Here is a 21,866-nt window from a genome sequence, read left to right as displayed (position 1 = left end):
ACAATAAAATCTGGAGCAGCTCGATTCATAGCCAAGTCCGCCGACCACGGATCCGAAAAGCCAAAAGCCGAGGTGAATGTCACTGCTATCTCGTTATTCACCTCGATGGACATGTTTTCATCACTCGAAGAGCTTTCATCAAGCCATTGTCCGAGGCATATCAAACGACAGCTTGGCATACTCAGTGATCAGCCCGTTCATATGCGCAAATACCCGCTCGTCATCCCTTCGTCCCTTCATTCCCGATATTCCAATCTTGTTTCTAGCTTATCGTACGGGGTACATACAACAAACATGCCATAAGCTAGGGTAATGCCGACACCAATGTGCAGATCCCTGCATGAAGTTTCCCGGAGGAGGCGTACATTCCCCGAACACGGGAGCACTCAAACGCTGCATCCATGTGCTGGACGAGCGTAAGATGTCACGAATGCCTTTGCACTCCGAGATGGCTTTCATAATGCCGAAAGCAGGATGCGTTTTTGCTCCTTCCTCCAAAAGCTCTTTAAACCCAGCAAGGCTCTGGAGGACCGCTGAGAGCGGCTTACCGGGCTTGAAGGCTGGCATACTGCCCGCATGTTGCTCCTCAAAACGTTCAGGCCAAGGGCAGCTCACCCTTGCTTCGTCAGATGCAGCCATGCAGTATCCCAGCGCTCTTATGTCGTAGATGCTTCGACTACCCCAAGTGTAGGTGTCTTCAGCGCATTGTCGACCCAAGGGTTGCTGACAATCCCATAAAGAGTGATGATGAGCACTTTCACATTCCCATCAGCAGCAAATGTTTCGAGACATACAAGATGGGCTCACCGCCACTCTCCCTCGAGACTACGAAGAAGGAGCTGAAGGATTTGTACAGACATATGTGGAGGATCAGGTATATTGTCCTACCACAGGCTCGCGAGGGACAAGAAGAGTGCTCACGGTCGACTTAGACATATGGAAATGGCCATCAACCGTCTTTACCTCCAACGCAAAGTCCGCGGCTTCTGTCACTTGTCGATTGGTCAAGAGGCTGTAGCCGTGGGTGTCGAGCACGGGATCACGAGGGACGACAAATTGATCACCGCGTACCGATGCCACGGGAACGTCCTAATGCGAGGAGCCACACCCAGAGAAGTCATAGGCGAAGTTCTCGGTAGGCGGGAAGGTGTTGCCCGTGGAAAAGGAGGCTCGGTCCACATGTACTACAAGAACTTCTACGGTGGTAATGGTATCGTTGGCGCACAAGTGCCGATCGGTGCAGGCCTGGCCTTCGCACAGCAATACATGGGCACGAACAACATCACCATCAGTCTCTACGGAGATGGAGCGGCGAACCAGGGGCAGGTGTTTGAGGCGTTCAATATGGCTAAGTTGTGGAATCTGCCGGTGATTTTCGGCTGCGAAAGTAAGTCCATGGGCGAACGTATTTCGCGCTGGCTGTCTGACCAATATGCGCAGATAATCTGTTCGCCATGGGCACGTCGGCCGCCAGGGGATCTGCGTCCGTCGACTACTACAAGCGCGGCCAGTACATTCCCGGCTTGAAGATTGATGCAATGGATGTCGTCGCTGTCCTTGCCGCCGTCAGATACGGCAAGGAGTACGTCATGTCGAATGGTCCACTGGTCTATGAATTTGCGACCTATCGGTACTTTGGACATTCCGTTTCTGACCCGGGAACGACGTATCGTACACGAGACGACGTCCAAGCCATCCGGAAGTCGCAAGATCCGATCAACAACTTTCACGAGAAACTGATTGCTTTGGGTGTCGCCGACCAAGAAGAGCTAAAGCAGATTGACAGAGATGAAAAAGCGATGATCGAAGACGAAGTCGTCGAGGCCGAAAAGATGGAATTTCCAGATGCTACCGCTCGTATCTTATTCGAGGACAGTTATTTTCGCGGCAGCGAACCTCAATGGGTCAGAGGGAGGACTCCCGATGAGACCTTCTATTTTGAATAGCTTGCTTTCACGGGTATGTGTGGGCTCTCTGGTGGTTCTCTGGGATTCTCCATGAAGATACTGTTGGACCACTGTTCACAATACCCCTTCACATTGTCCCTCCTTGCCTAAGCCGATGCACATGGTTGGCTTTGCTGGGCCCCTCAGAGCTAACTGATGCTGGACACTCGGTGTCCCCGTCCAACGACTATGCGAAAACAGGTACTCAATGGCCATTCACTGGAGAGAACGTCTTTCCAGCAAAAGCCTTCTTTACCTCCCATTCTGCATCATAGCCATAAGTCCACCGCTGCGTTGTCGGGTCACTCCATTGATTTGGACTCGTGACGAACTCACGCCCCTCGACTTCAGGCCTCATTGCCTCATCTCGAGCCTGCTGCAATGGGCCGTCAGCGAAATGCCACAGCTTGCCATTGATCAGACTGGCTTCCTGCATCTTGTCGGCTCGATCTTTGCGAACAGCTTCCCAGACGCGTAAGGCCCGCGGCAAACCCGAGATGTCTTCGACTTGATGAATGGCTTCGGCAAGGGCAGCTCCATCTTCCACCGCCATTGCCGCACCTTGACTCATGTAGGGAACCATGGCATGTGCCGCATCTCCCATTATAAGGAGCTTGCTGGACGCTGATACCCATCTTAGTAGAGGCGAGCCACTCATAAGCGGCCATTTCAACGTCGTGTCAATCATACCAATAATCTTGGTGAGCGTGGGGTCCCAGCCTTTGAAATGATCACGCATGCCAGACAAGATCCTCTCAGGAGTCTGTGAGCTCCAGGTACTTGGATCCGAACGGTCTGGATGTGACAAAACCATATTGAACGACTTCCCACCGGCAATCATGTACGTCATAACGTGCCTCATATCTCCGACCCTAGGTTGCGAAAGCGTTAGCAGCGTTGGTAAGCACTCTTACGTGGATTCGGAGCATACTAACCATAGGTTCAGGTTGGGTTTGGCACACACCTCTGCAGTGTCGGGATATGCTTTCATCTTCTCGACATCGACGGTGGCTCGATAGGCTGCAAAACCTGTTCTTCTAGGTGCCTGGTCAACACCACCTAGCACCTTCGTCCTGGCGTATGATTTCAAGCCTTTGACGGTTAGCTGGCGTACGCAGAGATATCGCAGCTCGACCCACCATCGGATGCAACAATCAAGTCTGCGGAGTGGGATCCTCCATTTTCGAGCGTGATCGAGGGCGCGTCCTCGTCATAATCAAGGACTTTGGAGTTGATCCTGATCTCGATGCCCAGTTGCAAGGCTAACTGATACATGGCGTCGTGGAAGTGAGCGCGGTGCACGACATAGTAAGGGGCGTCGAATTCTCTCTCGAATTGCGGAATGAGCTTGGTGAGTCCAATCGTCTTGCCGTCTTCCCATCTCCGGAAGGCAATGTTGCCTGGCTTGACTATCTTGCCTGCAAGGAAGGGTTCGAGTCCCCATTTGATGAGTAACCTAGTCGAGTTGGACGGGATTTGTATACCAGCCCCGACCTACCGCCCATTACATTTAGCCATGGCGGTTGTTAGAATTATCGAGCAAGGACACCTCTCACCTCACCAAGTTCCGGTGCCTGCTCGAAGACGGTGACCTTATGGCCTCTCCTGGACAGGGCAATAGCAGCAGCAAGACCCCCAAGACCAGCGCCGACGATGATGATGTTGAGCTTTAGCCTCGACAAATCTTCACCGTTGACTAATGACGAGGCTCGCATTGCTTTCTGCCGTTTCTCTTCGTCTTTCTGCAACTTTACGAGAAAATCCAGACTGCCCGTGGGATAGGAGGCGGACTGTACAAACGTAAGTCTAACGCCTGGTCTTCCCAAAGACAGCAACCTACCTCTGGTATATGAATGAAGTCCTCCTCCATGGCAGTCAAGCCGTTGGATAATTGGGGCATATTGTTGGCTTGAGTGGTTCTTGTTGCCGGTTGACGACCTCAGATGGATCCCCTCTAGAGGTTCAGGTATGGCGACTTAGGTATGTTGCTTTGTAGAGCCATCAAATCGCCGGACATCAGTGCTGAAAGCCAGACACGATCCGATCCGATATTAACCCATTTCGCACTCCCACTACTTAGAGCCGGAAGTTCCAGTCTTTTCATAGACATGTTGAATGGTTTGGGAAACGCAGCGGGGATTGTGCTGGTCTGTCTCCGCCGGGTGTGTGTCGGGAACACTCCCCCTCGCTCACCTCGCACCTCGAACGCCTCTCCAGTGTTGATCCGAGGATGAGATCAGCATGGGGGTTTTCACGCCTTGCCTTATTTAGGACGCGCTTCATCTCATCGTCGTGATGCATTTTCCCCGGCGAGAGAAGGTACATTTAGAAATCATCCTCAAGCACTGGAATTCAAATCCTCGACTCTGAGAGACATCATCATGGCCACTACCACCCAGACAACGACGCAGATGAACGGTTCGAAGGATCCTGCACAAGAGCTCGTCGAGAATGCTCTCAAGGTGAACACGAAACCGCTCTGGACGCAAATGGCTAAGTTGAACCCACCGGAACCGAATCCCCAGTGCGTCCCCTACATCTGGCGATACGACGAAGTCAGACCGAGCCTCCTACGGGCAGGGGAGATCATCACCGAGCAGCAAGCCGAAAGACGAGTGCTGATGCTGGTCAATCCTGCTAGAGGTATGCCACCACCACCACCACCACCACCATCAACTTCGTATGAAAGGCGGCTAACAGCATAGTTCAGATGCCCCGTACACCACTGACACGTTATACGCCGGTCTCCAGCTGGTGATGCCCAACGAGACCGCCCGGGCACATCGACACACAGCCTTCGCCATGCGCTTCATCATCGAAGGTCAAGGGGGCTTTACTGCCGTCCACGGTCGACGCATCTCCATGCAGCGAGGGGATGTCATTCTCACTCCAACCTGGAACTGGCACGACCACGGCAAGGACGGCTCTGGGCCGATGATCTGGCTGGATGGTCTCGATCTACCCAATTTCAGACACTTCCCTGTCCACTTCGTCGAGCATTATCAACAGCCCAGATACCCTGCGGAAGACGTCGACTCCAATGACTCACCCATCGTCTTCCCTTGGAAGGTGATGCAACAGAGACTGGACGAGAAGCAGGGCGACTGGACGTCGGAAGATTACTTGAAGAAAGATGGTAGACCTGGTATGACCCTCAACACCATGCCTGGCCTCAATAATTCAAGGCCACAATGGGCTGACTTCTTCTTTCTTGACTCTTAGTTTCCAAAATCCTTGGTGGTTCTGCCGAGCGTCTGAACGCGGGATGCACCTCTCCAGCTGTTCGTGAGACGGCTTCGTCAGTCTACCATGTCGTAACCGGCAAAGGATACAGCGAGATCCAGGGCCAACGCATCCAGTGGAAGCAGGGTGATACCTTTTGCATCCCTGCCTGGAACAAGTATCGACACACCGCTGAAGGAGACGAGACGGTGTATCTGTACAGATTCCACGACAAGCCGATGCTGACAGCGCTCGGCTTCTACAGAGTCGAGGGCTGTGACGTCGAGACCTTGGTGTCTGATTAACACCGGAACAAGGGATGTGAACAGTCCAATTCTGCTGCGAATCGGATGGCATATGCTGCCTCCATGTCCAGCAGGGACAAGACGAGCTTGTAGGACAGGAACGAGAGGGTCCGGCCTGGCGTGGCAGTTACTACTACCAATAGTACTTGATCAGGTTGTCTTCAGGCTGCGAAGTATGGTTCATATCCCCTATATGATCTGTAAGTGCTGCCGTCGTTGTCAAGTCCAAAATGATAAATGCCTTGTATTTCTGACGCCTGAGTGACTAAATCTCTTCGCTATGCAAACCCCGCCAACACCGATGCTAAAATATCAGAAGCGATACCAAAGTCAGAACCGTTGATACAGATGGTGACTACTACTTCCGCTTGTTAGCCATGGCAAGCAGTCTCTTTTTTCGCTCTTCCTTTTCCTTTTTCAGACTGTTCTCCAGAGCCAATTCCCGGGCATCCTCTTCCTTTGCAGCTCTCAGAGCCTTGGTCTCTTCTTCGTCGAGCTCAAATGCTCCGGCTTCCATGTCAGATGAAACGTCAGACGCATAGTTTTCTTCCTCGTCCACTCCGTCGCTGCCTTCGTCCGAATTGTCTTCCTCGTCCGTCGCGAGATATTCATCGTATTTGTTCCGCTTGCGCTGAGCTTGCTTTTGTGATCTGTTCGAAGTGAGGCCCATTGTGCCCTTGTAGGATGCTGCGGGAGCATGAAGAGGCGGCCGTGGCGCCTTGGCAACTCGAGGTTGGTCTCCTTTCTTCGCGGGACTAAGGCTGCGGGACATGTCGCGTTTCGTCATGAGAGGACGTTCACCAGGTTTAGCCTTTGCAGCTTTCGCCTTCTCTTCCTCCTGACGTCTTCTCTCAGCCACTTTGGACACTTTCTCTCTGTTGGTTGCCTGATGCTTGATCATGCCCACCTGGCTCTGCATTCTCGCCTCCTGCGCTTGTTTGGCTCTGGCCATGATGTCGGCATAGGAGCCCTTCGCCGGAACTTTTGCAGTAGCACTGATTGGTGTTCCAGGGGGCGTAGAGCCGGCCTTGATAGCGCTGATAGCAGCGTCGATTTTCGGTCTGGACACTGGGGCTTCTTTTCCATTTGATGCTTTCGGCGCATTGAGAGGAGGGGCAGCTGGACGTCTGGCGACACTGCTAGTCAAGCCAGGTGTAGGATTCGGTCTGATGTGCTTGCCAGCCAATTTTGTAGACTGATCTTCAGCTTTCCGCTTTACACCGTTGAGTGGCGAAGGGGCAGCTGGGAGCCCAGAGCGCGACCCGAGCTTTCCATCAGCGGGAGAGCGATGTGAGTTCGTACTGATCGGTCGCACTGGAGGCTTGGGCGGCGCTGGAGCCTTTTCGCTGCCAATAGAATTGACAATGTCGCCCAGGAAACTCATCTTGAGCGCGGAGGATTGGGATATAGTTTGGGGAGGCTATCAGGAAGATGTTATGTTAGGAAGATGTCGCGAGAAGGTATGCATATTTGCTGGCCCGCGTAGCAGTTCGGCCAAATGTCATATAGAGAATCAAATGAAAATGAAGAAGGAGCTATACAGGCAGTGCATGGCAAGAGCAGCGAAAGACAAACAGGAGAGACTGAAAGTGAAAGAACAACGGAAGTCATGAATTGCCCCCCGCAATCACCGCGAGCAAGAAAATCGTAATGTCCATAAAGAGCTTAGTGCAACCTCGGACTCGGCGAACTTGCCCCGATAAGTTTCCCAAAATTCAGTGTGCGCACAACTTCCATCGCATTTGCTGGTCGCTCGTGTCCCTTTCTCAATCACGAACATCTTCAGAACTTGACGTGCCAGTCTCCGCTCAATTCGCGGTTAAATCGATTGTCTCTCCTGTTCGACCATCTTCAAAATCAGTATGTGACCGAGAGCGCCGGCTACATAACCATTGCTAAATTCTATCGCAGCCAAAACCCTCCAAAATGAAGCACCTCGCAGCTTATCTCCTCCTTGGCCTCGGCGGCAACAGCGACCCATCTGCGGACGACATCAAGGGCGTCCTTTCCTCCGTCGGCATTGACGCCGATGATGAGCGTCTTGACAAGCTGATCGAAGAGTTGAAGGGCAAGGACATCAATGAGGTATGACCGTCTGGCACTACGATTTATGGGGATAGAATTAACAATATGCAGTTGATCTCTGAAGGTTCTTCCAAACTCGCCTCGGTCCCATCTGGTGGTGCCGGTGGTGCCGCCCCTGCTGCCGGCGGTGCTCCAGCTGCTGGTGGTGCTGCTGCCGCTGAAGAAGAGAAGCCTGCCGAGAAGGAGGAAGAGAAGGAGGAGTCTGATGAGGATATGGGCTTCGGTCTATTCGACTAAGCGGTGGATTTTGCAGACCGTCAAGTCGAGATTATCTCTCTGTCCGATGGTATGCACCACGGTCGGAACGCGATGGACTACTCATGACTGCTGAAGACGGGGACGCGGCAGACTGATTTATTTCAACTGCATGGTGAATGAGCTCAGAGTCTAGAGTCTACTCGCGCAAATTTTGATACCCAAATCATGGCTATCAATGACAATATCAAACCGAAGTCCCATCGCAATATCGTCTTTCCCAAGCATAAGTTTTTCTTTGCATATCGATGCATTTCAACTGGGAGCCGGAAGAGCGCCTTGTTGCATTCCAGTTCCATCATATGAGTCAGGCTGTCAATGACGGGATCCAGGTCTCTTTCGCCGTAAATTATTTGCCAGTTGCCCAAGTCTATTCCGTACTGTTACAGGCATCTGGCCTGCGGCGTGGGTTATATGCCAAGATTTTAGATCACGTGGATCTGGTGGACTCCCACAATCTTGAATTTACGCAGGTACGCCAAGGCTCTCAGAGAACTGAATCTCTACGGAGGCACTCACTGCAAACCGTCGACACTGACCGACCAGCAACTGCACCATCATCCACCTCCTCGCTTTTCGACCGTCACCTCGAAGTGCGAACGCGCAGTCCAACCGCAATCATGGCTGACACCGAATACGTATGTTCCCAAAACCCAACATGCAGCGACTCATCCACTAATTGATTCGACTCCAGAATGCCGAAGAGGCCGCTGAGCTCAAGAAGAGAAGAACATTCCGAAAGTTTTCATACAGAGGCATTGATCTCGATCAGTACGTTTCGGCCACATCGATCGTGGCGATGGACACGAATTGACCGTGAAATCTGCAGACTGCTCGATATCCCATCCAACGAACTCATCAACATCCTCCATGCTCGCGCCCGCCGTCGATTCAACCGAGGCCTCAAGCGCCGCCCGATGGGTCTGATCAAGAAACTGCGCAAGGCCAAGCAGAACGCGAAGCCCAACGAGAAGCCCGACCTCGTCAAGACACACCTTCGAGACATGATCATTGTGCCAGAGATGATTGGCAGCGTCATCGGCATCTACAGCGGCAAGGAATTCAACCAGGTCGAAATCAAGCCTGAGATGGTCGGTCACTATCTCGGTGAATTCTCCATCTCATACAAGCCCGTCAAGCACGGTAGACCCGGTATTGGTGCCACCCACTCTTCGCGATTTATTCCATTGAAGTAGAGGGAAGAAGAGACGATCAGTGGAGTTGTTGTTGTATGTAGCCATCTTGCAAGGTTGCAGGCAGAGGAAAAGGCATCATATGATTGCATGATGCATGAGATTCGGGTTCATGGGCGCTGTTCACGAGGCTAAAATGCAATGGACCTAGAATGCGGCCATGACTATCTGCTGAGGACAGTCGGAAGCTGTAAATCAAAATCAATATTCAGGACGACGCCATGCTGAGTGCGCACTTCCTGTGGTGCAATTTGACCCTGACCTCATCCATTTACAACAAGGAATAAGTCCAGCCTTGCCCAGCCTTAGTCCTGAAAACGCCTCGCTTTGTGTAATCCCATGATGAAGTCAAAAAGCCGTCGCTGTTACAGTGAAGCCAGATGTTGTACGTTCCCGTCCTGTTCTCGACTGCGGTGACCAACATCTCCGCAGATCGAGCATTCACCCGGCTCATATTGACAGACTGTATCGACCCGGACATCATGCATCTTCCACAGGTGCACTTTCGAGATCTTCTCTCGAACGATGACTGCCATGTTCCGAAGCCGTGTTCTCATACTCCCGACCATTGTCAGAAAGACCCAACAGCCCATTCAAATCGCCCTCGACCTCACTCACGCCACGCATAGGCCGGACATCCATGCTATCTCCACGCTGCAGGATGTTTTCTCTTCTCAAAGGCGCACCACGCTCCGCGACGACAATAGCCTCACGATGTCGCCGCCGTAGATGTTCCTCTTCTTGACTTCGTTCCACAGACCGCTGCGTTACCGCCGGCACCGTCTCCTCCCACACTGTAACATCATCCCTGACCTGACCGGCCGTAGCCTCGCCTCCTGTCATGGCCACATCGTTGTCACTATCATCGCTTTCCCACCGCTCGGCCGTCCAGCCCGTGTTCCACGAATTCGGATCCACGTTCTCCCTGTAACTGCTCGCCTGCAAGCCCGCCTCGCGCATCTGTTTCCGCCCCAGCGGATGATGCACGACCTGGAAGATGATCCCCGCCATAAGATGGTCGTCCGTCTTCCAGGCCATGCGCTCAAACAGCCGCGCGACGTCGGATCGTTTGAAATTGTACCCCTGATTCTCCGGCAGCGCGCACGGGAACGGATACCGGGCCAGCCATTTAGTGACCAGGCCGGCCTTGAGCGCGGCAATGACCGGTGGCTCTATGATCACGCTCCTTCTGAGAGGCTCTTCGGTGAGCATATAATTCAGAATGACTAGAAGTGACTCCTCCTGCGCAGGACGAGTGACCGGCAGGATCGGTGACGGCGGTAGTCCCCCCTTTTGTTCGTGTCCATGGTCTGCGTGCATTGGTAAGACGTTGATCAGCGCCCGCACGGTCGCCTTGACCCGTTTGGCAAGATTGAATTCCGCACCCAGGTTCTGATACCTGTCGTGGAGACTCTGGTGGCGCAACATCATCAACAGTCCGTTGATGGCATTGTCGCGCCGCTCGTAGTCCCTACTGGCGAGGTCGCGGAGTAGTAAGTCCTTAGAACGGGAGCGAACGGTCCGGCTCGTGACGATTTTGACGGCAGAGTTGCGGAGTTCGTAGCTATACCCATCCGCAAGAGTACGTAGTGTGTCGATTTTCAGCGAATTCTCCGAGTCTTTTTGCAGCCGTTTGCGTGGCGGTGGGGGTTCAGGTTCTGGTGCCCGGGCGGCATCTTTGACCTGTTGCAGAATACTGGGTATAGAGTAGCACGCTGTACCGAGGCCTACGATGAGGAGCACTGCCAAGAACCGGTTAGACGAAAAGAACGACATGATTGGGAAGGCATGGTAGGATCCTTTGGTGTTGATGAAGACCTAAAAGGTGGTGGTGGAAGAAATCAGGCTGAAGCCTGGACCAAACTGACGGCAAGGCTGAACGAGGCTGAGCCCAGGATCTATGGAATTTCTCAAGGATCACAATTACAAAATGGAATCCCCTTGTACGGAGTAAGAATCTTGTTTAAACCGACTTTGATGGTGATTACGATGATACCTGTTCCGTGCTTCAATCATGATCCTCCTCGGTCAAGCCAGGACAACCTTCCATCTCTTTGTCCGGGTACTGATACTTGCACCAGAAGCAGTAATGCCACCTCTCTCGCAGATAGGCCACCAACCTAGTCAGTTTCTCCGCTACCTCCAGCGCTTCAAACTCGTCGAGCTCCTCGTCTTCCTCGTCGAGATCTACATCGACCTCCTCAGTCTCAGCCTTCTTGCCTAGAGCCATCTTATCTTCTTTCTCTTCCTCGGGGTCATCGTAGTCCGGACGCCTTGACAACGACTGATGCAGGTCGTATCTCATCCTCCGATCTCGCTCGTTGATAGCTCTCTGCTTGACAAGATTCCGCCACAGGACATTGACACTCTTGAGGGGCTTCGTCCTCCGTCGCTTCACAGAATCCGGACCGCCGTCGGCGGTATCTTTAGCCTCTTCATCTTCCTCCTCAAGCCTCTCGCAGACCTTCATCGCTCCCCACATCTGCCCTTCCATCTTCTTTTCCTCTCGCTCTTTCTGCTGTCGTTCTCTGAAGTCGCCAGTCTCGACCTTGCGCTTCTTCTCAACTTCTGCCTGCGCCTCCATCTCTACGCGAAATTTGCGTTTCTTCTCTGCATCCGCGCCCACGCCGCTCCGCGTGTCCCTCATCTCAAGTCCTATAGGCTCGAGTAATCTGTCATCTTTGTCTGCGCTTGCTCCCGGCCTGGAAACACCCAACGCTGTTCCGGGCTTGTACCCGAGCGCCGCCATCATCTTGAAACCCTTGTTGCTAGTGTCCAACGTGGTAGAGTTTAGCGCAAGCTCTCTCTTCTTGCGCTCTTCTTCTGCCAGCTCTGCCTTCGACTTTGGTCGTGCTTTGATTTCGGCCTCTCTTGCGAGTCGTTTCTTTCGTTGTGTGAGGGTTTCGGTCTTTTTGGAGGCTTCTGGATCTTCAAAGGTCATGTTCATGTAGTCATCATCCTCTTCTCCAGCAGCTACAGCATCCGCAGGAGAAGCCATATTGGTACGTTGCAAATGAGGAGGCGAGATCGACAATTGCTCGGCAAAATTATATGAGTTGGTAAACCTCTAACATACTTCAGTAATGAGGTTTTCGAGTTATGGTTGGTAAACGAAAAACGGAAGCAATTGCTGGACGAAGCGTTCAAACAGTCCTTACCGTCACTAGGATAGCATGATTTCAAGCGAACAGATCCTTTCCTTCTTCAAGGGAGTGTGCTACCTTTCAAAACATCATCAACACGTTACTTGTTGAGTAAAAGAGATATTGCCGTTAGAAAGAAAAAGGTATGAACGTCATACTGGATTCCTGGTTCCTCGATAACCTATAAGGTCCGCATATCGGCGGCAAACAAGCCAAGAATCGGGCCTCGATTGGCTCCAATTTCTGGAAGATTGATCATTTAAACTATGCTAAATTATGGTCAAAATTCATGCACATAACGTCGCTGGTAATTAGATGTAAGTTTTCGTGAGAAAACCTGCAATAGAATATTTGCGGGAGGCTAACGACTGAACCAGCCTGTGACGCAGTCGGTTTAGCGTGTCGTTCTTATATTGTATGCTTGCATGCATTATGCCTCTTATATGAGTAATGCGAAAGTCGCGAGTTCAAGTCTCGCCAGGATCATTTTTGCGCCTGAGGACATTGTACGGGCCAACCTGAGTTTTTTTGGGAGCTATACAGAAGTACGTGTATTTTGAGTTGGATTGAGTGAGAAGTAGTCACATCAATGGAGTCCGCTTCGGACAGCGCAGGCTGAGGCTAGCATGGTCGCATCATTTCCTTTTTGCTTCTCTATTGCGGCCTACGGTATATGAGCGTATCTATTCTCGACATAGTGGATGGTCCGTTTCTATACACGTTTTCAAGACGCTGGAGCCTTTTATTTGCTTCAGTGTAGTGGTGACAACTGATCACAAGTTGATCTCTCAGATGTCTTACTTATCTCCTCCGCAGATGAATGCTTGACCTTCGGTTCGCACATTGAGTGCTGTCGCTGGAAGCGCAGGACGAAAGAGAATACATAGAAGTGGTAGGAACCCACTAGGCAGGCGAGAACTGGGATCGAAGAGAGCCTTGTTAGCATGAGCCTTGCGAAATATGTACGGCATCGTAGCACTCGATGGCAGGATGGCGGCTCGCAGCTTTGACAGCATCACATACGTGACTGCTTACCACCATAGTTGATTGTAGAAGCTCGACGGTTTGCACCCCAAGCACCAGCGTATCATTAGGAGACGAACCCGGCGTGCCCGGTTAATAACCATATCCCAAGCCGCTAGTCTTGCAATTGGCCCAACCGGCCCTGAACTTCTTGTGCCCCCACGGCCAATTTCATGCGGGGAAATGATCCCGCGTTTTCCTTTCACTGGCACGCACCTGTGGCACGCACTGGGTGACTGGGTGATCTTCCACCGGCCCATCAAGCTATCAAACTCTGGCCATGTTGCCCATCCGTTGAGATAGCAAGTCAGGACCATCAGTCCTTCGACCTTCGTACTTTTTGCTGTTGGTCCGGAGACCCTGCCGAATGCCAGCTCTCCCAGCAGCAATAGCCGACAATGACCGACACCAGGGACTACGCAAATCAGTCCCAACCTCCACCCCAATCAAGTCCATCGTTGCTCAATCATTCCGCCCGTCAACCATCATGGACCGGTTCCGCTGACGGCGCGGCGGGCAATAATGCATCGCCTCTCCACAGCAGAAAGCGCTCCGCCGACCATCTTCCCGCCGAACCACATATCTCACGCAAAGGCCGAGCATGTCTGGCATGTCGCAAACTGAAAGTCAAATGCGACAGTCTCGAGCGCGGCGACGCTGGGTGCTCACGATGTCAACGTCTGGGACTCGACTGTGTCACTTTCAAACGTATGCGCCTGAGCATAGACGATGAAGATGGCCATCCTCCACCTTCCGTGGCCCGCCTGGACCGAGCCGTTGAGGACATCCTCGCACACCTCAAGATGCCTCCGCTCGAGTCGTACTCCACGACGGGTCCTCGTTCACATTCTCAATCTATGTCTGTGCTGCCCGAGTCCCAATCCCAGATGATCCAAAGTCAAACCCAACTACCGCAACCGTCGGTAATGGGACAAGGACAACAGTTCCTCGCAGCACCAGAACCCACATCGCAAAGTCAGACGACGCGTGAAAACTCCCGCGAGCCAGGCACGGTGGGCGACGAGAACCCGTCTTCAGAAATGGCCCCGGCCCCGATGGGCTCTCTCTACGAAGTCACGCAACTCAACACTCTCCGCAGCCGGCTCAAGTACGGCGATCCCGCCCGGCGCAACTCGAAGAAGAACTTGAACATGGAACAAGACCTCGTGTCGCTGGGTCTGATCACCCTCGCCGAAGCCGAAGACCTCTTCTCGCTCTTCAAAACGACTCTGTCACGCTACCTGTTCGACGCCACGATCCAGGAATCCCGCACACTCCTCTCCGTCCGCGAATCGTCCACCTTGTTCTTCACGGCCATCATCACGGTGACCAGTCTACACATCCCAGGCCGCGAGAAAACCTACGCCCTCGCGCACAAGCACCTACGCGACTTGATCGCCACGAGCTTCTTCGACCGCTTCCACACGCTCGACGACGTCCGCGCCCTCTGCATCGCCGCGTTTTGGTTGCCCGACCTCTCGTGGAAACTGTCGGGCCACTGCGTGCGCATGGCCACCGAACTCAATCTACACCAGGCCTTTTATAAGGCCTTTTACTCACCACTGGGCACCAAGACTACGGCGTCCAAACTCGAGCATCTCGAGCGTGCACGGCTCTGGTATTTGTTGTATGTGCTGGATCACCACTTCAGCATCGCATACGGTCGACCGCCCGTGACAGCCGAGCTGCAGGCGATTAAGGAGTATGATGTGTTTCTCAATGCGCCGGAGTGCACGCCGAGCGATCGTCGTGTTCTGTCGCAGGTCACGCTGTTTATAATCCTGAGTCGCGCATACAATCATTTCGGCCTCGAAGCCGAGAGGCTGATGGACGGCGACGACGGCACGTTGACGACGCACGCGCGGTTCATGGAGGAATTGGACCGTTGGCGGTATCAGTTCCGGCATGCGTTGAATCGAGATGCACACATTGGGGATTATCCTGCTGTTGGTAAGACACGCTCCTTTTCTTCCTCTCCCAACACTACCACGATTATTGCTTCGTTGAGGGACATGACATTGTACAGTATAATTTGCCCTGAATCCTAAAGGAGATCTCAGCATAGCATTGGCATAGGGATGATGAGACACAGCTGACAACATTGACGTCTAGGTGTCGATTTACATTATTACTTTGCCTCGATGATGCTCAACTCCCTCGCGCTAAGAGGCCGATCGCTGTTCACCATCTCATCGACCTCAACGCTGCCGAGCAGTCTTCGCCCATTGGCCTCTCAGGCTATCAACTCAGCGCATCAGATCCTTATCACTGTGCTCGACGAACCTTCGATACGAGACTCCATGGTTGGTGTGCCGTTATACCTACATACCGTCATCGCATTTGCCGTGGTCTTCCTCATCAAGATGTCGTCCCGATGGGCTGGCATTGGCGTTTCCATCAATCCCGAGCAGAAGACAAAGCCGTTGATCGAAGCGGTAATCTCTTTATTCCGGAGCTGTAGAGCTGGCAAGAATCACATTCTGTATGCCATGGCCGACGGCTTTGAGAGATTGCTCCGCAGCAATATGGGACAGGTTGCAACCGTAAAAGCAGAGAATGGCAATGCTTACGGACAGAGTCCCGCGAGTACACGGCCCAACAGCCAACAAGCTGGGGGCTTTGCCCATCCTGCACAACCAATAGCTCAACAACCTCCTTCAGACATGTATAGCGCAAACACACCAACCATCCTTGCTCCGCAGCACAATACCATGTCTCCGAATGCATATACACCGCAATCTCAGTCCCACCCAAATGCTGGCGGTAGTTATGATGCCTATCTCTCGCCTAATAGCCAACCCACTTCGACTGGGACGTTCGGCGGCTGGCAGACTGAAGATGATATGCTCTGGAGTATGGGCATGGGTTATGATCTGCTTGCCACGGCGCCTGATGTCAATGCCCAAGGGTTTCTGGGGTGGCCTGGTAGCGGATCCGGCGATGTAAGCGGACTCGGATATGGTGGACTTTGAGAGGATGCATCTTTAACCAGTAAGGTCGACAACGAAAATTTCTGTTGTGGTCGTTGAGTGTGATACCCAAGAAAGCCGTAAATCCCTCAGAGGTCTGATTATGCTAGAGATGGACAGTAGGGATAAAAATGATGATTCCTTCGAGTGTTACATTCCATTCCAATAGGGGTTGGTAGAAAGCGCTCAAAATCAGGTGTCGTCCAATGGTGTACACTTTCATACTGGCAATTCTGCGTTCCTTCTTCCAGAGGATATCTTTTGCAGCAACATTTGTATATATGGGCCCACAATAGGGATATTGCCTGCGAAGGATGCGATGGTTGCGAAGAAATCTCCAAAGAGGACAAATATACCATAGAGCTCGATCAGAAATCCTGTTAGGGGCCAGCGGATCAGGATGAGGAGGATGCCACCCATGAAAGCAGCTGTTCCTTTGAGCTTTTGTCGTCTTGCGAAGAAGACGAAGGTCTTCTGAATGCCGATAATAAGGGTCAAACCGATCAGGAAAAGGATCTGGCGGAGACTCAGCAGGGCCGGTCGTAGGAGATAGAGACGGTACATACATTGCCCATCGCTAGCCTGCGCAAGGTGTCAGTAGTCGCCAATCTCTTCGGCGCAGAGCACATACATCGAACGGTCGAAGAACATAAGGACACCACCAGTCAAGAACAGTCCACCTGCTGCTGTCAATTGTTGCCGCTCACTCCAGGGTTTAAGTGCTGCGCATTACCTCCTGAGCAGAAAGCCACGCCAATCTCTGTATGTTCGTCAGCCTGCACCTTTCGAAAATTATGGCGCAGCGTCTGCCGCGACCGCCTTATGGCCAGAGGGCATACTCTGCATATCTGTGAGCCACATGCTGGGCATTTTGAGGGTTAAGGTGAGGCTTGAATGATGCGCAAGTTGTCGTTCTGTTTGTGGCGTGGTTTGCGAGATGACGAGGTGTCGGGGATGAAGGACTGGAGATGTATGACTTATGGTGTTCACAATCTACACTGGACAGATAGTCCTTGTTCCATATGGCTGAACTGGCCTCAATCGAGAGAAACGCAGGGGTGGAACGGGGAACAGAAAATGGAGATCCAATACGCGTCTCGTGTCTTCTTTCCTCCGATTTGCCGGTGACTGACAGGCGCATCTCAAATTCACAGTGACAGGAATGACGCAGCCTGCCACCTTCAGTTCATCTTCTGTGCGTCCATCTCGACCCTCGACTTCCGAATTCATTTGGCTCGCTCGACTCGACTATGATCGCGGGCACTTGGACTACGACACTCCGGTAGCAGGATCTCCCAATGCTTGTAAGGCTAGAATTTAGGTCGAGTGGTCCGCAAAAATGAGGAAAGCTAGCATGTCATGGCTCTGGAAGGTGAGCAGAGTACGAGGCTCGAAATTGGTGGATTTTGTGCTGACTGCTTCAGGGAGATGCAAACTCTCCAGCATCCTTCGAGAAGGCCCTCTCCAAGCTGTCCAGTCAGGTCACCGCCGCGAGCCTTGCTCTTGACACCACAAGAAGTCGAGCCCGCCGAGCGAAAGCGTTGTGGACGCTTTACACGACCCTAACCTACCTTCTCTACACTCTTGTCGTGGTCCTTGTCCTCGGTCCAGATGCTTGGTCCTGGTACCATTATGCGGGACTTGCGGGAGGACCAGTCACCATCTACGCCGTGAGGAAACTGCTCTCTACTTTCTTTGACTGGCGGGTCAGTCGACAACAATTACACCTGGACCACTTACAAAAGCAAAGAGAAGCGAAGATTGCGGATTTGAAGAAGGCTACAAGATATGATAGTACACAAGAGCTGCTGCAGAAATATGGTGGTGCTCCGCCAACAAAGGCACCCTCCAGACAACCACACCAAGGATCGAAACGAAAAGCAGAACCGGCGTCAGAGCGACCGACACCACAAAGAACGGGAATCCCACCCCCACCGACAGCGAATATTCCAGGCAGAAACATGAACATCCCTCCCACTCCAAGACCGCATGTCGAGACCAGCCCAATGTCCACGGCGCATGGCCAACCGCCGCTGGCAGCACAAATGATGGCCCACAGTCCGGCAGACATGAGTCCTGATGCTCCAGGATTTGCTCCAAACGCCTTCACCAATGTGCCACCACCAAGCACTGCATACGAACATACCCACCATTGGTATGATCGTATCCTCGATGTCATGCTCGGTGAGGACGAGACAGCCGCCAAGAACAGGCTGGTATTACTCTGTTCGAATTGTCGACTAGTCAATGGACAGGCTCCTCCAGGAGTCAAGACATTGGAAGAATTGGGACGGTGGAGGTGCAGTGGTTGCGGAGCTTGGAATGGGGTGGAAAGTGAAGGTGCAAAAGTGGTCAAAGAGGTAACAGCAGCCTCAAATATGCACAATGGCGAAGACTGGGAGAAAGTGCCTCGAGCGACGAGAAGCAGTGTAGATCTAGAAGAGGTCCATGATGAGTCAAGTCTTGGTGATGCAGGTGAATCTGTACAGGGCACCACAGGTCGAGAAGGTGAGGACGACAGCGGGATCACCAAGCGGACGACTCGAAGTGCGGGCAAAAAGCCATCTTTTGATTCACTGGAATGAAGTACATTGGTAGCCAGGATCACCAACCTGCCCTTTTACCATTATATCCATGGATATTTCTAACGCTGGTTTCATTCTTATACCTGTATGGCAAAAATGCACTTGTCTGTCTAGAATGAATGCCTGCTGAGTTGGACTTCCAACGTGGGGTCGCTTTTGTCAGACATGGCTATTTTATTTTCGTGCTGCATCATGATTCGCCAAGCCCAGTACATGGTCCTGAGATTTTCCCTCCATCTCCAGTGTAGAAAACACCTTCCACGTAAGTTGTCGATGCCGTTCTGTGTTCCTTCGGACCGAATGGAGCCACTTCAAGATGTCGAGCTTCATCGTCCGTCCTACAAATTCGGACAAAGACGCTTTTCGCGTCAGGTTGACCGCGGTATCCATGTTGTCATTGAAACTGAAGGCCGGTGACATTTGTGAATTGCGTACATTGGACGAGCCCGACACAGACAGGAAGAAATTAGCAATAGCCTGGGAAGCGTCCGGCGCTGGAATGAAGGACACCATCGTTCAGACCTCAAAGCTGCTGCAAGAAGTGTATGGTTTCAAACTAGGGGACAAGGTCACGATCACCAGGTCATCCAGACCTCTACAGGACGCGACCAGGATTAGTTTGCAACGCCTTGGAGGTCCGCTTGGTGACGAGGATGCTGAATTCTACGCAAAGTATGCGAGAGTCGCTCTTCCTGGTGCGGACGGATTTCTGGTGCTCGACCAGAAAATACAGTTCAAACTTGGTGCTGAGGTGAACGAGTTCGTGGTCAAAGACATCGGAGTTGTTGACACTATGATTGTACGAGTCACGCGGAATACACAGTTTCGGATAGGCAACGGCGAGGACTCACTTCCTGCAGTCAACATCGATTTCCAGCCCACAAATCTGGGCGGGTTAGACGCACAATCACGCAAAGTTCAAGGTATTGTCAACAGGTTATGTACCCCGAACGAGAAGCAGCTCTGGCCATCCTACAGACCAGTCCAGGGGATATTACTGTATGGAGCAAAAGGTACTGGTAAGACTGCATTTATTACCGCACTGTCAAACTCCGGTTGGCCTACGGTCACCCAATGGGAACCCAAAACAGTAGTGAGGCCACCAACAGAGCCGCAATTGATCATTGTTCAGTCGTCCTATCTATCGCGGGATTCTGCGGGTGCGTCTAGCTTGGCGCAAGGGCTTAATAGCTTGTTCGAACAGATCAAAGGCGGCCCAATACTTGTGGTCGGCGAGACTGGTCACCCAAATGACATTCACCAGACACTACGGGGGAGGGGAAAGTTCGGAGTTGAGATCGAACTCCCTATACCTTCAGCTCAGCAGAGAAAGGAAATACTGCTGGCATTACGCGGCGGAGGAACCCTTCCCGACCATAATATCCTCCAAGAAATGGCAGAGAGGACGCACGGTTACGTGGGTGGTGACCTGGAAGACCTTTACGGAAGAACCGTCGAGTTTGCTGTTGACAGACTGAGGCTCGCTGCCACTCATGATGTCGCAGTAGTCGATGGCGATACCGCGGATTACAAATCAACCCCTACCAATGGCAAGAACACATTCGATGTGACGGCCGAAGAATCTTCAACCTTGAATATTATCCTTGATGATCTCAACAAAGCACTTCAGGAAATCCGCCCCTCCGCCCTCCAGGAGATATTTCTCGAAACTCCCAACGTCCATTGGTCCGACATTGGCGGCCAACACTCCATCAAACGCCAACTGCACAATGCCGTCGAGCGCCCGTTGAAACACGCAGACCGGATGGCTCAACTCGGTCTACGGCCAAAGAAAGGTGTTCTCCTCTACGGCCCGCCAGGCTGCTCAAAGACTCTGCTCGTCCGCGCCCTCGCCACCGAAGCAGGCACGAATTTCCTCGCCGTCAAAGGGGCCGAGCTGATTTCCATGTACGTTGGCGAGAGCGAGCGCGCGACACGCGAAGTCTTCCGCAAAGCCCGCGCTGCAAGTCCTAGTATCATCTTCTTCGATGAGATCGATGCAATTGCCTCGCGCGGCCGAAGCGGCAGTGATCTGAACGTGCTGACCACCTTGCTCAATGAGATGGACGGGTTCGAAGAGCTTAGGAATGTCTTTGTGGTTGGTGCAACAAACAAGCCGCAGAACGTCGATCCAGCACTCATGCGTCCTGGGCGGTTCGACAACGTGGTGTACATTGGGCCGCCAGACTTCGAAGCTAGAAGGGAGATCTTCCAGAAACGATTGGGCGAGCTACGGTACCAGCCTGATGTCAGCCTGGCCGAAGATATCGAGGAGTTCTCACGAGCCACAGAAGGGTTTTCAGGGGCAGAGATTGTGGCGATCTGTCAGACGGCTGGGGAATGTGCCTTCGACGCGGATCGAGACTTGATTGTCGCGGATGATATCAGGAAGGCAATTCAGAGTACACCAAAGAGTATCACACGGGACATGCTGGACGACTACGAGAGCTGGAATGCTGCGAGAATGCGGTAAGAATGAGGGCAAGCTGCACACCACCACGCGTCAAAGGTGTCATCCTCTTTCTGTACACCACAAGAGACACCAGCACCATCAAATATACTAATGAGGCTATGTTCTGACGCTACCAAGGGTGTCATGTCAGTGCATAGCCTCACCTTTTCCGGCATTGACAAAGTGTCAAGTTGAGCTTTGCGAAAACGACCGGATATCATGGTAGAAGCGCTTCCTGTTGAGAACTTCACTGGCTCGCAAATCGGCCTATTGGAGCATTAGGCGCCGGAAAACACCTAAGGTCTGCCTTGAATTTGTACGTGGTTGCAATTGAGATGTCAACCCCTTGTCAGTCTGCACCTGCAGGCCCTTGACGCAACGAGCCCTGCTTATACCAGCCAGTCACACCAATGCAACTGCCTGCAAGGCGCAAAGAAGGGCTTGGCAGGCCAGCATGCCACTTGGGCTGAGCTGAATGAACTTGTGATACAAACATGTCCGAAGTCCTAAAAACATCATCTGCGGTCATACTATTGCTTTGCGTGGTGGATCCAGATGGAGTCTTGACTTCGGCTTCACCAGCTTGTTTATACCAAAGTACGTTCGATCTCTTAGGGCCGTACCTCTGCCGGCAACGTACCTACAAGCTTGACCTTCTTGCGCAAGCTGTCTTTCTCTAACGGCCGAA

General features: G+C 52.4%; 12 protein-coding genes across 13 annotated transcripts; 7 read left to right on the top strand and 5 right to left on the bottom strand.

Annotated features, from left to right (window-relative positions):
• Window positions 1-797: 797 nt before the first annotated feature.
• On the top strand, window positions 798-1,946 carry PV05_05231 (pyruvate dehydrogenase (acetyl-transferring) E1 component, alpha subunit; the record flags this gene model as incomplete). Its single annotated transcript, XM_013461709.1, has 3 exons — window positions 798-874; window positions 933-1,387; window positions 1,441-1,946. The coding sequence occupies 3 exons, from the start codon at window positions 798-800 to the stop codon at window positions 1,944-1,946; spliced, it is 1,038 nt and encodes a 345-aa protein (XP_013317163.1).
• Window positions 1,863-3,996, bottom strand: PV05_05230 (uncharacterized protein). Its single transcript, XM_013461708.1, has 5 exons — window positions 3,787-3,996; window positions 3,503-3,736; window positions 3,086-3,440; window positions 2,882-3,038; window positions 1,863-2,818 (listed from the first exon to the last, which is right to left on the bottom strand). Exons 1-5 carry the CDS (start codon window positions 3,844-3,846, stop codon window positions 2,152-2,154), a joined length of 1,473 nt encoding a protein of 490 aa, XP_013317162.1. The 5' UTR covers window positions 3,847-3,996; the 3' UTR covers window positions 1,863-2,151.
• A 227-nt stretch (window positions 3,997-4,223) lies between these two features.
• On the top strand, window positions 4,224-5,714 carry PV05_05229 (uncharacterized protein). Its single transcript, XM_013461707.1, has 3 exons — window positions 4,224-4,589; window positions 4,657-5,091; window positions 5,169-5,714. Exons 1-3 carry the CDS (start codon window positions 4,328-4,330, stop codon window positions 5,471-5,473), a joined length of 1,002 nt encoding a protein of 333 aa, XP_013317161.1. The 5' UTR covers window positions 4,224-4,327; the 3' UTR covers window positions 5,474-5,714.
• PV05_05228 (uncharacterized protein) lies at window positions 5,633-7,063 on the bottom strand. The gene has a single exon (XM_013461706.1). The coding sequence runs from the start codon at window positions 6,855-6,857 to the stop codon at window positions 5,832-5,834; it is 1,026 nt and encodes a 341-aa protein (XP_013317160.1). The 5' UTR covers window positions 6,858-7,063; the 3' UTR covers window positions 5,633-5,831.
• A 157-nt stretch (window positions 7,064-7,220) lies between these two features.
• Window positions 7,221-8,133, top strand: PV05_05227 (60S acidic ribosomal protein P2). The gene is made up of 3 exons (XM_013461705.1): window positions 7,221-7,333; window positions 7,385-7,558; window positions 7,610-8,133. Exons 2-3 carry the CDS (start codon window positions 7,400-7,402, stop codon window positions 7,793-7,795), a joined length of 345 nt encoding a protein of 114 aa, XP_013317159.1. The 5' UTR covers window positions 7,221-7,333; window positions 7,385-7,399; the 3' UTR covers window positions 7,796-8,133.
• Window positions 8,134-8,325: 192 nt separating this feature from the next.
• PV05_05226 (40S ribosomal protein S15) lies at window positions 8,326-9,299 on the top strand. Its single transcript, XM_013461704.1, has 3 exons — window positions 8,326-8,451; window positions 8,508-8,584; window positions 8,643-9,299. The coding sequence occupies exons 1-3, from the start codon at window positions 8,434-8,436 to the stop codon at window positions 9,007-9,009; spliced, it is 462 nt and encodes a 153-aa protein (XP_013317158.1). The 5' UTR covers window positions 8,326-8,433; the 3' UTR covers window positions 9,010-9,299.
• Window positions 9,229-10,812, bottom strand: PV05_05225 (uncharacterized protein). The gene has a single exon (XM_013461703.1). The coding sequence runs from the start codon at window positions 10,780-10,782 to the stop codon at window positions 9,487-9,489; it is 1,296 nt and encodes a 431-aa protein (XP_013317157.1). The 5' UTR covers window positions 10,783-10,812; the 3' UTR covers window positions 9,229-9,486.
• A 151-nt stretch (window positions 10,813-10,963) lies between these two features.
• PV05_05224 (uncharacterized protein) lies at window positions 10,964-12,290 on the bottom strand. Its single transcript, XM_013461702.1, has 2 exons — window positions 12,165-12,290; window positions 10,964-12,073 (listed from the first exon to the last, which is right to left on the bottom strand). Exon 2 carries the CDS (start codon window positions 12,002-12,004, stop codon window positions 11,015-11,017), a length of 990 nt encoding a protein of 329 aa, XP_013317156.1. The 5' UTR covers window positions 12,005-12,073; window positions 12,165-12,290; the 3' UTR covers window positions 10,964-11,014.
• A 1,104-nt stretch (window positions 12,291-13,394) lies between these two features.
• On the top strand, window positions 13,395-16,268 carry PV05_05223 (uncharacterized protein). Its single transcript, XM_013461701.1, has 2 exons — window positions 13,395-15,122; window positions 15,285-16,268. Exons 1-2 carry the CDS (start codon window positions 13,571-13,573, stop codon window positions 16,142-16,144), a joined length of 2,412 nt encoding a protein of 803 aa, XP_013317155.1. The 5' UTR covers window positions 13,395-13,570; the 3' UTR covers window positions 16,145-16,268.
• Window positions 15,198-17,188, bottom strand: PV05_05222. 2 transcript variants are annotated; one of them, XM_013461699.1, is made up of 5 exons: window positions 16,981-17,188; window positions 16,875-16,901; window positions 16,773-16,821; window positions 16,708-16,723; window positions 15,198-16,657 (listed from the first exon to the last, which is right to left on the bottom strand). In XM_013461699.1, exons 1-5 carry the CDS (start codon window positions 17,009-17,011, stop codon window positions 16,361-16,363), a joined length of 420 nt encoding a protein of 139 aa, XP_013317153.1. In that variant the 5' UTR covers window positions 17,012-17,188; the 3' UTR covers window positions 15,198-16,360. The 2 variants fall into 2 exon arrangements, with proteins under 2 accessions (XP_013317153.1, XP_013317154.1); XM_013461700.1 differs by having other exon boundaries at window positions 16,773-16,901.
• A 129-nt stretch (window positions 17,189-17,317) lies between these two features.
• PV05_05221 (uncharacterized protein) lies at window positions 17,318-18,812 on the top strand. Its single transcript, XM_013461698.1, has 2 exons — window positions 17,318-17,513; window positions 17,566-18,812. Exons 1-2 carry the CDS (start codon window positions 17,481-17,483, stop codon window positions 18,724-18,726), a joined length of 1,194 nt encoding a protein of 397 aa, XP_013317152.1. The 5' UTR covers window positions 17,318-17,480; the 3' UTR covers window positions 18,727-18,812.
• Window positions 18,813-19,042: 230 nt separating this feature from the next.
• On the top strand, window positions 19,043-21,199 carry PV05_05220 (uncharacterized protein; the record flags this gene model as incomplete). The annotated part of the gene is made up of 1 exon (XM_013461697.1): window positions 19,043-21,199. One exon carries the CDS (start codon window positions 19,043-19,045, stop codon window positions 21,197-21,199), a length of 2,157 nt encoding a protein of 718 aa, XP_013317151.1.
• Between the last annotated feature and the right edge of the window lie 667 nt (window positions 21,200-21,866).

This window comes from Exophiala xenobiotica, assembly GCF_000835505.1.
Source record: "Exophiala xenobiotica strain CBS 118157 unplaced genomic scaffold supercont1.3, whole genome shotgun sequence".
NCBI classification, from domain to species: Eukaryota; Fungi; Ascomycota; class Eurotiomycetes; order Chaetothyriales; family Herpotrichiellaceae; genus Exophiala; species Exophiala xenobiotica.
The sequence above is the reverse complement of the archived record's forward strand: the minus strand, read 5'-3'. Positions and strand labels throughout refer to the sequence as shown.